Genomic DNA, 13,280 nt, shown 5'->3' with positions numbered 1-13,280 from the left:
AAGGAAGCAGGAAGCCCTTGTGAGCACTAACTTTTCAAAGCAGTTTGCAAAAAAAGCAAAGGCCCTCCCCTAGGCTACATTGTCACACACTGCCATTTACCTCCTCACCCTAACGGGTACATAGTCACCATTAACATTTGCAATTCATTGCGCCGGAAATATTTGCCTAGTGTAAACAGCCGAGGTGTTCTGAGCAGGCTGTTTATATATGCAATATGTATTAAAATGGACGGGGGGAGGAGAGAAGAGGAGCTGTACACTTGCTGAATGGGAGAGGCCCAATTGTGCTCAACAGGTTCAGTTCACACTGTGACCCTGCCCAGCTTCCTGCTATTCAGATGTGTTACTTCCCCTTTGTGGTAATGGCCTGTGGCAGTCAGCCAGAAAACACTATTAATTTCAGAAGTGGCCTGACAACAAACCCACAGCGAAGCGAGAGGAAGTGGCGGGGAGGCCATCTGTTGACTTCAGCAGAACAGTAGGGACACAGCTATGTAGGTTCTACAAGGAAAGCAGATTAATAATCCACAAAGAGGAAACTGGCTAAAATTATCCACAGACCATATTAAAAAAAAAAAAAAAAAAGTCACTTGAGCTGCAGCTGGACAGGAAATTGCTAGAGCTGCTTGCAAATCTCCACTTTGAACAGAGCAGCATAGGGAATGCCAAGAGCGGAAACCGTTCAAAACTGGATTAGCACAAGCCAAGTTTAACTGCAACCCACTTCTACTTTCACAGCTTATGCACTCAATCTAGGCCACTACTGCATGAGACACTGACTCACTTTTTTCCCATGTTTTGTTTGCTTTTCATTTCACACACTTGCAGTTGCTAAAATTACATGAAATGTTCCCTGACTGCCAGGAGTCCTGCAAAATCCCAGCTGGCAGCCCAAGCCCGAAAAGCAGTCAGTCTTCGTTTTACTGTACACAGCATTTGGCACCACCCTACCTTGGGCCACTTCTCTTTAGGAAGGATGTTAATGAAAACAAGTTACAGCAAGAAGTGTTGCAATTGCAATAATCCCCCTTTTTCCTTCTGCATAGACAGCACTACCTGAATGGTCCAAAAAAGGAAATGAAGTGACTAACGGCACACAGAGAATTTCCTTCTTGCCTTCACCTGCTAAGGTGCAACACGGCTGAACAGTGACAGAAAATCATTTACTGTCTACAAACTGTTTATGGACCTGCAAAATGAGTTCCTGCTGGAGAGGAGATCACAAAACCACCATCTCCTGGTGTCTTCAAGAGAATGGCAAACGCTTGCAAACACAGCCCGAAAACAGTGGCTCTGTACCCAAGAAGCGCCCCTTATGTCCCAGGGTCAGGTGCATCCACGGGGTAGCAAAGGGACACTGGACTGTTTTATAATTATAATAAAAGGTCTTCAAAACGACTCCCTTCACCAAGGCAAGACAACAATCCAATATATGCAGTGTTTATTCATTTAGGCATCACTGGACCAAAGGGGGGGGGGAGAATTAAAACTTTATTGTCTTAAGGGCTGTACAAAAGCTATTGAAAACAATCATTACCTTTAAACATAAAAATATGTGTATGTGCAATTAACAGCACCCACATAGAGGGGAAAGGGGGAATCAACCAGCCAGGTTGTCAATAGCCAAAAATAGTTATTTATTTATTAATAATTTAAGGTTTTACATTCTTATAATAAATTCCATCTTAAAACTTTTACACCATGAATTAGACTCTCCCTTATTGGCAACCGTGTGCAGATTCACTGTGCACACACACAGGTACAAATGCTTGCACATACTTCCAGTTTTATACAAAAAAAGAAAAAAAAAGACACAAAATATTGCATTTGAGGTGAAGCTCCCTGAAGAATTTGTACAGAGGTAATGCACTGTTTAGCACATCTGAAAGTTTTAAAAAGTGATCAAAAATCTTGCTCATTCAAAGACAAATCTCCTCCCAGATGATCTATTTACAAAAGGTAAGGCAAAAATTAATTTAATTTAAAAATATATATCATGTGAAACTACATCAAAAGTGTGAGAAAAAAATCACCACAAAAGAAAAGAAAAATATATGAAAGAAGAGACTGTACTTGCTCACAAAACATGATTTGCAAACTTCTCTCCATTGCCATTTCTTCCCCATGGAAAGCTTGCTTCAGTTGAACAATAAAATTAAGCATGCTGCAAATATATTCTTTGCAATAAAAACAAAAACAAAACAAATAAAGCAGAATTTATGAATAGAACAAAAGTGTAGATGTGCCTTGGATTGACTTCTTGAATACATGTGAATTAAAAAAAAAATGCAAATCGATTTAAGATTAAGTATTTACATTGATCAAGTAGAATACTACTGAGCTTCTGGCAAACAAGTACTCCAAATACACTAAGCTGAAATCTCTTTCTTTGGCTCCTCTAAATTAAAACAGAACAAAACAAAAACAAAAAGTCTTCACTGAAGACAAAAATGTATGTCACAGATCCAAAAGCAAAGAAGGAAGTACTATAGTTCCAGTCACTAGAGACCATGTGCTCAGTCTGTCCAGTCCTACCCGAACCCCTTTGAAGTCCTCAGATCCGAGCCACTGAGGGAGCGGGAACAACTCTGCCCCCAGCGGGTGCACTGCCCCCCTGCTGGCTGCTCACTACCTTCCTTCCCAGGGATCTCACCACCTTCCCTCCCTTCGCAATACCTGAGCTCGCACTGTGGAACCTTTTCTAGCCTGCATCGGCAGCTGCTTTTTGACACCAGAGACCAGAAGAAGAGAAAGCTGCGTTTTACCACTGCCAAAGAGAAACCACTGAGGAATGATCCCATGAGGAGCGAGGGAGGCCACAGGAGCTCACGTGGACTGCAGGGAGTCCACCTGGAAGACGTTCTGGTTGGAAGGGGTGGTGAAGTACAACTGCTGGGTCGGCACCCGGTTGTCGCAGGGGCTGCTCAGCCCCAGAGTTCGCTCGAAGTCCAGCAGCTGGCCCATGAAGTTGAAGTTGGGCGAAATGTTGGATTTCTTCATCTTGACAATATCGTAGGCGTCGTTCATGGACAGGTTGAGCTTCTGCATGAGGTAGGCCACTGTCACTGTGACCGAGCGGCTGATCCCTGCTAAGCAATGCACCAGGACCCCACAGTTCTTCCCCCGAGCTTCATCTGTACAGGGACAAAGAGGCAGAGAAGGACACGTAAGACAGCAGCTCGGTAACTGATCTCACAACACAAACAAGAGAAGTATCAACTAAGAAGAAAGGGTGATTCGGCTCTCAATGGCCGACAAGGCAATGCAAGGGTTAACTTCACCGGTTTGAAATGAGGACAAGAGGAGACTCCAGTCCCCTAAGCATTCGTACCAGAGTCCAAAAGCTGAGAAAATTAAGAACGAGACAGGGGGAGCAAGACACACTGCGTGACGCTGTTTAAAAAGCCAGTTTTAAAAGGCACTCTTTGGCTTGGAAATGTGCCTTAAATTCTTACAGTCCCCTTGCCCCAGCATGGAAATCCTGCAATATGTCACTGAATGCCTTTTATACAGACCAGCAGACTGCAAAGGTCTATTAAATTATTCTCCAACTGTTGTGCAGCTAACAATGGAGGTATTCAGGCATTTTAAAAGAATGAGGGAAGTCACAGGGGACAGCCCATTAGGAGGAACAGGATGTCAACATTGGTTGAAAATGGGTTCCTTTGTAATAGGAAATGCATTACAATGCCTGGAGATTAGTTTCTTTGTGGCTTCCAGCCCACATTTCTTCCTGCTGGGCTCAGATTACCTACATTCTCCACTATTACCGGTATCATTCAACCGGATTGCAGCACAGCTTCCCAGCAGATAATGTGATGCCCACCCCTCCGCACCCGATCGGGGAGACTTCAGTCTTCACTAAAATGAAGGAAAGTGCAAAATTTTAACCAGAACTCCTTGAGCTCACGAGCCCGTGCGTTTTCAAAGCTGACGGGTAACGTTTAAGGGCTGGCTAACCGAGACACCGAGCCTGAGAGGTATATCATTATTACCACGAGATTTAATTAAAGCTCTCACTATACATTTGCCAGGAATACCGTTATGAATAAGTTGTATTTAAAAGCTAAAGTTAGCTTTCTAGATCGTTTCTTTTTATTATACTACTCTTCAGTAACCTGAAGAGGGGAAGAAGAAAAAAAAAAAAGACACAAACCATGAACCCCGGGCTTTTTTTTTTTTTTTCCTAGATTTTGAATCCTAGCTTTGGATCTCAAAGCAAATAGAAAGCTTGGAAGGAGAGGAAAAGTCTTTTTATGCATGCCATACTGCTGTTTTATTTAGTCCTGGGCTTTTTTTTTTTTTTTTTTAAAGCAAGTTTAAAAATATTCCCCATCCTGCGCATTGCTCAGTGCTCAGCTTCGGCACAAGCGGCTCTGGGAGGATTCCCATAGCGACCTGACAGCCAGCTAAACCAGGTAGGCGTTTGCAACCTGCAAACGTTGGTCAAAATTCACCGGGTTTCATCAATAAACCTGGGAATAGCACCCGCCCCTCAATTTAAGTCAGCTTMAAAAAAAAAAAAAAAAAAAAACAGAAAGCCGAGCAACCCCCAGAGACAGCGAGAAACGCTGCTACCGCTTCTCGCCCGAAATCTCTTTTGAATTCTGCAAAAGAAAATGAATTTACGGCTTGACATGTAGTTGTTCGCAAGCAACCGGGTCTCACCTATAAAGGAGATGGCCTCGGGAAAGAACTGAGACAGGTTTTGGCTCCAGTGGTCAGAGATCGGGATCTGCTTGTACTTAAATTCGCCGGCATTTTCAAAGAGATTAGGCAGGTTGGGGGTAACGTTCAAAATGTATTTAATGCCAAACTCTTCTAAAACGTCCAGATTAGTGGAGTCCTTGGCACAGCCTAAGTAGAGGTAGGGTAAAATCTCCACTGGGAAGGAAGGCTGGTTGTTGGAGAGAGGGCTGCCATCGGAGTCGGTGGCACTATTGGGGTCTCTGTCAATGTCAGACTCAATGTCTGAGGAGGAATCGGAGCTGATCCGGAGGCCTCCCAAGCCCAGGACCGGCAGAGGAGGGGAGCTGCTGCTACACGAACTGTCTAGGTTAGTCTCACAGTGCAGGGCGAACTCGGCCTGGAACTTGCTGAAACCACCTGGGGAAAAAAAGCAAAGCGGGGAAAAAAAATGCAACCTGATATATGACGGCAGATTGACTTATTTCTCCGCTATGGCTCCGTCTCCTAATGGACATCCGTTTCCCACCCCCTCAAGCCCCGGGGAAAAGCAAAAATAAGTCACGTTCTCACGCAAGACGGACTAACGTAAAAGAAGGTTTAGCAAAATCGCCCGCTGCGACGGGGGGGCTCCGTGTGTTCAAGATTAAAGCTTGGCGCCGCTTCGCCCTGCCGGGGACCTCTGGAGAGATGTCTGGGGGCAATTGCTTCCTCTCATCTCGGCTCACGTCGGGGCCCCGTTAGCCCCGTCCTGCACACGCTGCCACAGCGGCTCCAGCCCTCGAGGTCTCTTTGCACAAGGCGACGACAGGGACATGGGGGAGCAGGGGGAAAAGCCTCCTGCCCCGCTGGCGTCCGCCCCGAGTGGCGGTGCGCAATGCCCGGAGGAGGCTACGGTCCGGCCCCAGGGCTCCGCACCCCCCCCCCCACGGGGGTCGCCACCCCGACCCCCGGCCCCGGCAGGCAGCGAGCTCCCCCCGGCCCGGCGGCGGCTCTCACCTTCCAGATAAAACGCCTTGCAGCCCTCGTCTTTGAGGCGCTTGAGGAGCAGCCCCAGCACGGACTCGCCGCCCGTGTTCTCGTTCCAGTCGCGGCTGTGCTCGTCGTACAGCACCACGGTGTCGGTGCCGCACCGGCGGGCGAAGCGCTCCCGGTCCTCCTCGCTGCTGGCGACCAGGGAGCGCAGCGGCAGGTTGCCCTTCTGCAGCCGCCGCAGCATGATGCCGGGGATGGCCACGTTGATGGCCGACTCGATGTGGGACGACTCGTACAACTCCTGCGGCCGACAGTCCATCAGCAGCAGCCTGTCGTTGCCCATCTCCAGCTGTTCGTTCAGCCACGCCACGGATTTACTAATCGCCATTTCCGACGCGAAAGGGACGGGTCTGAACGTATCTAGCATGAGGAAGGACGGGGGGAGCGGAGCGTGCTCTGGAAGCGCCCCTCTCTCACAGAGGCATGCGGCTAGCTCGGCAAGCGGCTGCGCCCCTCCAACTCCGCACAACTTATCTCCCTCCGCCCCAGGAAAATGAATCACGCAGCCCCCCCGCGCCGCCTCCCCCGCGCCGGGCGGCGGTGGAGTCACGGGGAGGGAAAAGCAGCCCCGGCGTGTGTGTGTCTGTGTGTGTGGTTGCCTGTGCGTGTGTGTGTGCGCGCAGCCAGCCTGCCTGCCTGCTCTCCTCTATTTTGTCAATGAATCCCTGAATGAACCTGCCTAATCGCCTCTCCAGCTCGAGCCCTTGGGCTTTTCCGCCGCCCCGAGTGAATGAAATCCAATTAACGTGCCACCGGCTCGGGCTCCCCGGCTCAGCGCGGAGGCAGCTCGCGGGCCGCCGGTCTGGCCCCGCGCCGCTGCGCGGCAGCGGCGGTCCCTTCCCCCGCCGCAGCCGCCGCTCCGCGCCCCCGACGTGATCAATGTCCCTTTCAATCGGCCCCGCACACCCCCGGCGCCCGGCAGCTCCTCAATGGATACAAACGCGGAACGTCTCAATGGATACATTCTCCGGCGCAGCCAATGGGGGCGCGCGGAAGGGTCTGTTGCCGCGGCGACGGGCCGGCTGGAACAGGTTGTGTTGATGAATTGTTAATGAGTTTGTCATTCACAAAACGGAAAGGAATTTCCGCTCCGGATAAGCTGAGTGCAAACAAGCGGCAGCCGCGGCGCGGCGGGGGGAGGGAGGGGGCCGCGGGGGCAGGTGAGGGCCGCGGCGGCGCCCCCCCCGCCGCAGGCCTCGCCGTGTTGTGCCGCGGGACAAAAGGCACCTTTCTCTCCCTCCACGTGGGCTCGCCTAAATCCCAAGTCTGCGAGGGACCTCTTGCCCGGCCGCGCGTCCCCATCTTCTCCCCCCCCCCCCAATTCCCTTGTGCTGCTCTGAGCCTGCCTTTTCATGAGGGCACTCCGGGAATCCCATTTTTAGGGAGGCGGGTAGCCTTTGTCCTCAGCTGATCCTTACGCGGCTGAAGGGTAAACCCCGAGCTAATCTCTTCCTACGCCACCCGGCTTTCCTGGGTGTCGGAAACGCAGCGGAGGATCCGGCGCCCCGTTACGAACAGCCTGCGGGCACTGCTAAAACCCTGAGGGCGTCCTTAAAGCGCTAGCGGGGAAGGAGACCCGCTGCAGGCGCTGCCGGTTCCCCCCCCCAGGTAAACGTTAGCTGTGCCAGTGCCGGCGCTAGCGTGTCCTGCGCGGCGCCCCGGCACCTCCGCGGGTCACTGCGAGCGCCGCCGCAGGGAGCCGCGCAGCCGGGCCCTGGCACCGGGCAGCCCCGCGGCCCCCTGCCCTCCCCTCCGCGGGGCGCCGAGGCCCCGCCGGCGCCGTCCGGGGGCTCCCCCGCCCCGGGACCGCGGCGCTGCGGAAGGGCGCTGCGGTCCCCGCGGCGCCGGGAGCTGGAGCTGAGCCGGGCGGGCTCCAAGGGGCGGCTTGAAAAAAGGGGTAAGTGGAAAAGCAGAGAGCGCAAATAAATCGGGAGCAGCCGGGCCTCGGTTCTGATCCCCTTGCCAACATCTGGCCGGGAGTAGCGTTGCTCTGAGGAGGCTAATCTCGTTTATGCTGCTCCTGCGCTCCCGGCTGATTATTTTTAACCCAGGCTGAAGGAGGTGCCCAAGGTATCGAGTCGCCGGAGTGGGTTGACCCTGGGAACAGAAAATTGCATAGATAGTCCTGTGTCTTCTGCGTAGAAAACATACATGGTTTTAATTAAAGCTGGGACATCAGCCACTGTAGTTTCAAGAAACAGTAACACCCAGATGGCACTAACAGCATGTTCCCGGCAGAGATTTTGACAGGCTCCTGCCTTGCTACCTGTTTTGAAGGCTTCAAAGCGGGGCATGTTGCATAAACCATTCTCTGCCCCTGAACAGGGGGATTTGGCCTGACTGATGTGAGACTCTGGACACATGCACACACACCATGTAACCTAGTGAAATGAATAATCAGATCATAATTTTAAGTCCTGCTTTTTTTTCTCTCTCTTTAAATTAAAGTTGTGTTTAGTCTCTACTCTTCTTCCCAAGTACATCAGGTCAACTTCTGCTCAAATTTTACAAAATTAGATAATTCAGCCCTAAGCCGTGCTTAACCACAGATTTCAGGCCAGAAAATGGAAGCTCGGGAAATGGAAGTTCTGCACTGCATGAACAACTGAAATGGAAATTCTCAAGTAATCTTAATTGCAGTTATCTTACAAAGCACTATATAATACAATGCTTGTCTTGTAACCATTTCGAACATTTCTGATTACTCATTTACGTTAAAAATCAGCTGTATTTTCCTTGTTAATCTTCATCCCAACAGAAGCTACAGAAGAATCCCAAATGATCAATTCTCACTTAAGGGGTTGCCTTCTTTCCCATTCCTCCCTCTCCCCCACCCAAAAATAGGTCAGTTTAGAAAACAAGGAAATGGACTCATATTAAAACGTAGTGAATGTGACCTAAAAGAGACAGGCAAAAATTTGGTAAAACTTTCTGACAACCCCCAGCAAGCTTGACACAATGATATGGTAAATACAAATTGTTCCTTGTAAGTCATGTAATTGTTAGTTAACATGATTCTTCAAGGTTACATTGTACTTTGAGTATGTTTTTAAAATGAAGGTGCACAGAAAAACACCAGTGCATTGCAGAATTTGGATTTGAATAAAACAGAACAAACTCCAAATTATTTCCATCAAATACTTCCATGTTTGTATAAGGTAAACTTGCTTCTCTGATGACTACAATATTTTAGGAAGAAAATATGTTCTGATTATCATGTTCAGGGTATTTTCAGTGACGTTTCATGGCAGTGGTTTAAAATAAAATCTTAGTTATTCAACATTTTAACTGAAAATTACATATTATGCAAGCAGTTTATCAAACCCATTGAGATACCTACCTAATAATAATGTAATAATAAATAATGATAGTACTTAACGAGGTTTACATCTACAGATCTCAAAACATACAGCAAAGGCAAATAAGTATTAGTATTGTCAGATCTGACTGAAATGTTATGAGCATTGAGATTAAATATATGAAGGCAATAAAAAGTTAGATGAAGCATGCTCAAGAGACTTGTATTTCCCAAGTGGAGCTGGGTGCAGAGATTTGTTATGATGATGGCTGGTGACAGCTCATTGCATGGCAGGAGTCAGAGGGTGGTGTTTGCAGAGTTGGGAGCCAGACAGAAGATCTTGCACTGTAGCAGAGTTAAACAAGTACAATACAAGTGACACCCTTTGAATTTGTGCCAGGACCTCCTTCACCACACACCGACTGAAGATTGCCACAGGAGAACGAAAGCCTACATGGCAAATTATTATCTTTGTGTTCACATGCGCATATGCACTCATTTTCCTTTCTCAATCTGAGCCACGTTGGTCCTGTCAGTGGCTGAGGGCATGCAGGAGTGGACTTTGATGCTTTATCATGGCCAGGTCTACAGGCAAGCCTCACCGGGAGGTCACCTATCCTTCAAGTTCCAGAAATTTTTTATAGTATCCAGGTAGTAAGAAGAGCCTATTGCTGTTAACTATGAGCACCTCATCCATCCAGCCACAAGCACACAAGCACACATTGAACCTTGCAATGTTTATTTCTGGGTTTTGTGGCTTTGTTTTGTTTTTGTCTCCCTGGCTGTGGACGAAATCCCTTCAGCCCAGCACAAAGCATATTCATCACCAAAGGCCTACATTGCTGGCTTTAGGACCATAAACCTTCTGCTCGTTCTTCTGCTCGTGTGTAGAGGCCCAAATAGCTCTCCTTGAGTGCTTACAGCCCGAGATCATCCCCACCACAGATGCAGGCACAGTGGGTAAGAGCCATGTGTGGGGGACGAGGATTCAAGTTCAGCATTACTTTGCTTAATTTGTTCCCCTGTAACACAAACCCTAGCCCTGAATAAGGCAGACACGCTGTCTACATAGCGTAACAGGAGAGAGAAGTGCCAAAAAGACAGCTATTGATGGCATTTTAGAGCCAGGCGGGCTGGGCCCCTGTGGGACGCTCCACAACGTGGGGTGCTGAGGCAGTCTCAGGCCACTTACTACTGGTGAGGTTTCTTCTTGCATTAGACATCAAGGATGAGAACATTTTTTCTTACATAGTGTGCTTTCTTCCTCTAAAGATGCAAGTTTATAGCTCTCTTCTACTTGATTTGGAGCAAGATTCAGCAGGAGCTTTGCTGTTTCTTCGGTCAGACCTTTCCCACTTTGCATAAATAAATATTCACTAGAGTGGGGACTCCAATCTTGGTTTTCCACCCACTGATGACCTGAGTCAAAGTGACAGAGAGATCTTTTATCTTGGTGCTGTTTTATGTAAGGTCTGCAAAGTATGGTCTGAGATCACCTGCTGCAGAAGGCCCAGGAGCACGAAACATGCCGGTGTCAGGATTTTAGCTGAGAGGCCAGCTCAACTCAGCACTGGAAATGCAGGTGATTCAAAAATGTCTGCAATGGAAATATAGTTTTCTTTGCTCACAGGTGGCAATTAGGCATTAATTTTGAGGACCTTGACCATCAATTAGATACCTGAATCTGCAGGTACCAGTGATGGTAGTCATTCACCTGTAGATGTCAAAAATTAGAATTTCACATTTAAGCTAGTTATTTCCCTTAATAATCACTTATAGGGGGCCTTCAGAGAGGGCAAAGTGCACTCTGGAAGTGCTCCTTTCCCTTCATTGGCTCTAAATGGGGCCTACAGTGGCTAGCCCTATCTTTTAGAAGCCTAGAGTCTGTCATTCTCACTTCTAGGCTTATCTGTCAGCCCTTCTCACCGTTCCCATTAATTTTAGTAGAAGTGAGAATTAAAGGTCTCAGTTTATGCTGGTTTGTGTGAATGAACTATTTGAAAATAGAACCAGACTACAAGACTGTCAGATTTGTCATCCCAGACCAAACTGGATGCGAAGGGTAGTGTTTGTGGTGTGCAACTAGTTACTGCAGGGTGCCTCAAAGGGAGAACTACAGTGCCCCATAAAGCATTTTACTTGTTTTATGTAAAGCACAAACAATTTATGGAAGTGACATTTAACTGATTATTCAATGTCCAATTATGTATCACATCTAGAATAATTCCTGAAGTTGGAGAAATAAAACACTGAATGACTCAATTTAGGAAATCCTTTTGACTCAAGTGCTTTCCTTGAAACAGCAAATAGCTGGATGACCTTGAGCATATATTTAATTGTGCCTTGTAATAAAGTAATGTAATTAGCAATTACTTAGGAATGACGCTTAAAAATACTTAACAGGTACTAAGGAAATGCATTTATTCAAGAGGTTTTGTTTTCTTTTGACTTCTTTTAGTATAAGCTAAGTTTGCATCTGAATTTAGCTTATACATGAGTTCTCCAAATGGTTCCTCGGGGTGCAAAGAGGTGGGCAGTTTTATTTGACAACAGATCACTAATAGCTTCAAGGTTCGCCTCACTTAGAAGATAGAATTAAGCTTGCAGGAGGGCAGTACAAGGCACACATTTAGCCAGACTCACACAGTGTCCTGACCAGTCACACAGGCCAGCACATATGCCATTTACAACTGCTCAAGTGAGGGCGGTCTGAGTAAATGTATGGAGAAGAAGAGACTCCCAATCTTCCCCCAAGCCCCAGCCTTTTTTTTTTTCTTTATTTTTCCCTACCAGGTGCTACCACTAGTAGTGGCAGTTTTGGTGACACTGAGTTATGTATCACTTCACAGTGGTTTACATTCTGCTGGCAGCAGAAACATAGCCCAGGTGGGCAGAATAATAAAAATGATGAAAACAAAAGTCTCTGTTTGTGCATACCTGTCTTATAATTAATGGCATGTTAATTTCAAAGTTTGCAAGTCGAGTGAACTGTATATTAGAAGCAAGTAAGAAAAGCAGACTAAACTTGAAGAATGGTGCTGAAACTGTATGATTAAATGAAAATACTGATATGCCCTTAAATTTTGTGGCAGCAGTTAAATGAATAAACCAGTTTACTAGTGGGAATTCAGTTTTGTATGACTCCATTACCTTAATGGAGGAAAATAGCACCACCTATCAAAAAGTCTTGACCCACAGTACGAGAATATTTTATTATTTATATGGGGATAGCAAAGTGTTTGTATTATTTCTTTACCAATACCAAGGAATTCAGTCACGTCCAAGTGCACCATGCTGGTATATTTACCTCAGCTGTTGCCTGCTCTTCAGGGGTAGCCTGTATCACACTATACTGGGCACACACACCACACCAGATGAGGCCACCGAGAAAATACTGTAATCTCTTTAGCACTCCCTGTTTTGATGTGCTTGGAAGGGCTTACAAGGCACTAGGCACTAACATGTGGGTTTACCTGGGGAGGCATCAGCACTATGCTGAAGTACGTTACTCTAGTAACACCATTCCATTTTCATCCCATTTATTTCCCTTAAAAGAAGCAAACCTGACAGCATCAAGCAACTCTCTCTCCCCAATGCTAAAGATTTTTTTTCCTCTGCATTTGCAAGGTCTTTTAATCCCAAATCTCTCTCTCGTCACTCGTTCTGACCCTGGGAATAAAGTCTGCCCCTGGGATGACTGAAGGCTCGTTTAAGACTGCAGAAAGAGTAAATAAGCACGATGACTGCTCAGTGCAGGTTAAATCAGCTGTGCAGAGAGCAGAGCAAGGACAGAAGAATACATAAGAGAAGGATCTTCATCCTGGGACAGGCGTGCTCAGGAAGAGAAATGCAGTGCAGCTATCGTATGTTCTGGTTCCAAAGAGAGGCAATTAGGAGGCTAACCCAGGCATGAACAATTCCATTTCTGCTATCTATTTTTCATATGGCCACTGGATTGTGTCCTGGGGACCCGATGGAGACGAGCACACCGGCTGGCTCCAGGATGTCAGAGGCGGGGAGCCATGGACAGACACATGAACTGGCACCTGCAGTTCCCATTTAGCACTTCTGTTTTACTTTTCACAGATGTAACCCGCACAGGGACCTCTCCTGGGCCAGGCAAGAACTACACCGAACAGGGTAAATGCACTGGCAGAAGCAAGAATTTCCTTATTAATATCTCTCACCAGAGTCAGTCAGGCTGGGGGTTCCCCACATGATCTGCTGTCAAACCCAATTTGGTAAAAGTTCATTGCGGGGG

General features: G+C 47.5%; 1 protein-coding gene across 2 annotated transcripts; it reads right to left on the bottom strand.

Annotated features, from left to right (window-relative positions):
• Nucleotides 1-1,616: 1,616 nt before the first annotated feature.
• On the bottom strand, nucleotides 1,617-6,327 carry DUSP6 (dual specificity phosphatase 6). 2 transcript variants are annotated; one of them, XM_026058440.1, is made up of 3 exons: nucleotides 5,686-6,327; nucleotides 4,669-5,106; nucleotides 1,617-3,134 (listed from the first exon to the last, which is right to left on the bottom strand). In XM_026058440.1, exons 1-3 carry the CDS (start codon nucleotides 6,086-6,088, stop codon nucleotides 2,827-2,829), a joined length of 1,149 nt encoding a protein of 382 aa, XP_025914225.1. In that variant the 5' UTR covers nucleotides 6,089-6,327; the 3' UTR covers nucleotides 1,617-2,826. The 2 variants fall into 2 exon arrangements, with proteins under 2 accessions (XP_025914225.1, XP_025914226.1); XM_026058441.1 differs by lacking the exon at nucleotides 4,669-5,106 and having other exon boundaries at nucleotides 1,620-3,134.
• Nucleotides 6,328-13,280: the final 6,953 nt, after the last annotated feature.

Source organism: Apteryx rowi, unplaced genomic scaffold (assembly GCF_003343035.1).
Source record: "Apteryx rowi isolate R43461 unplaced genomic scaffold, aptRow1 scaffold_147, whole genome shotgun sequence".
NCBI classification, from domain to species: domain Eukaryota; kingdom Metazoa; phylum Chordata; class Aves; order Apterygiformes; family Apterygidae; genus Apteryx; species Apteryx rowi.
This window is presented reverse-complemented; position numbering and strand designations above follow the sequence as displayed.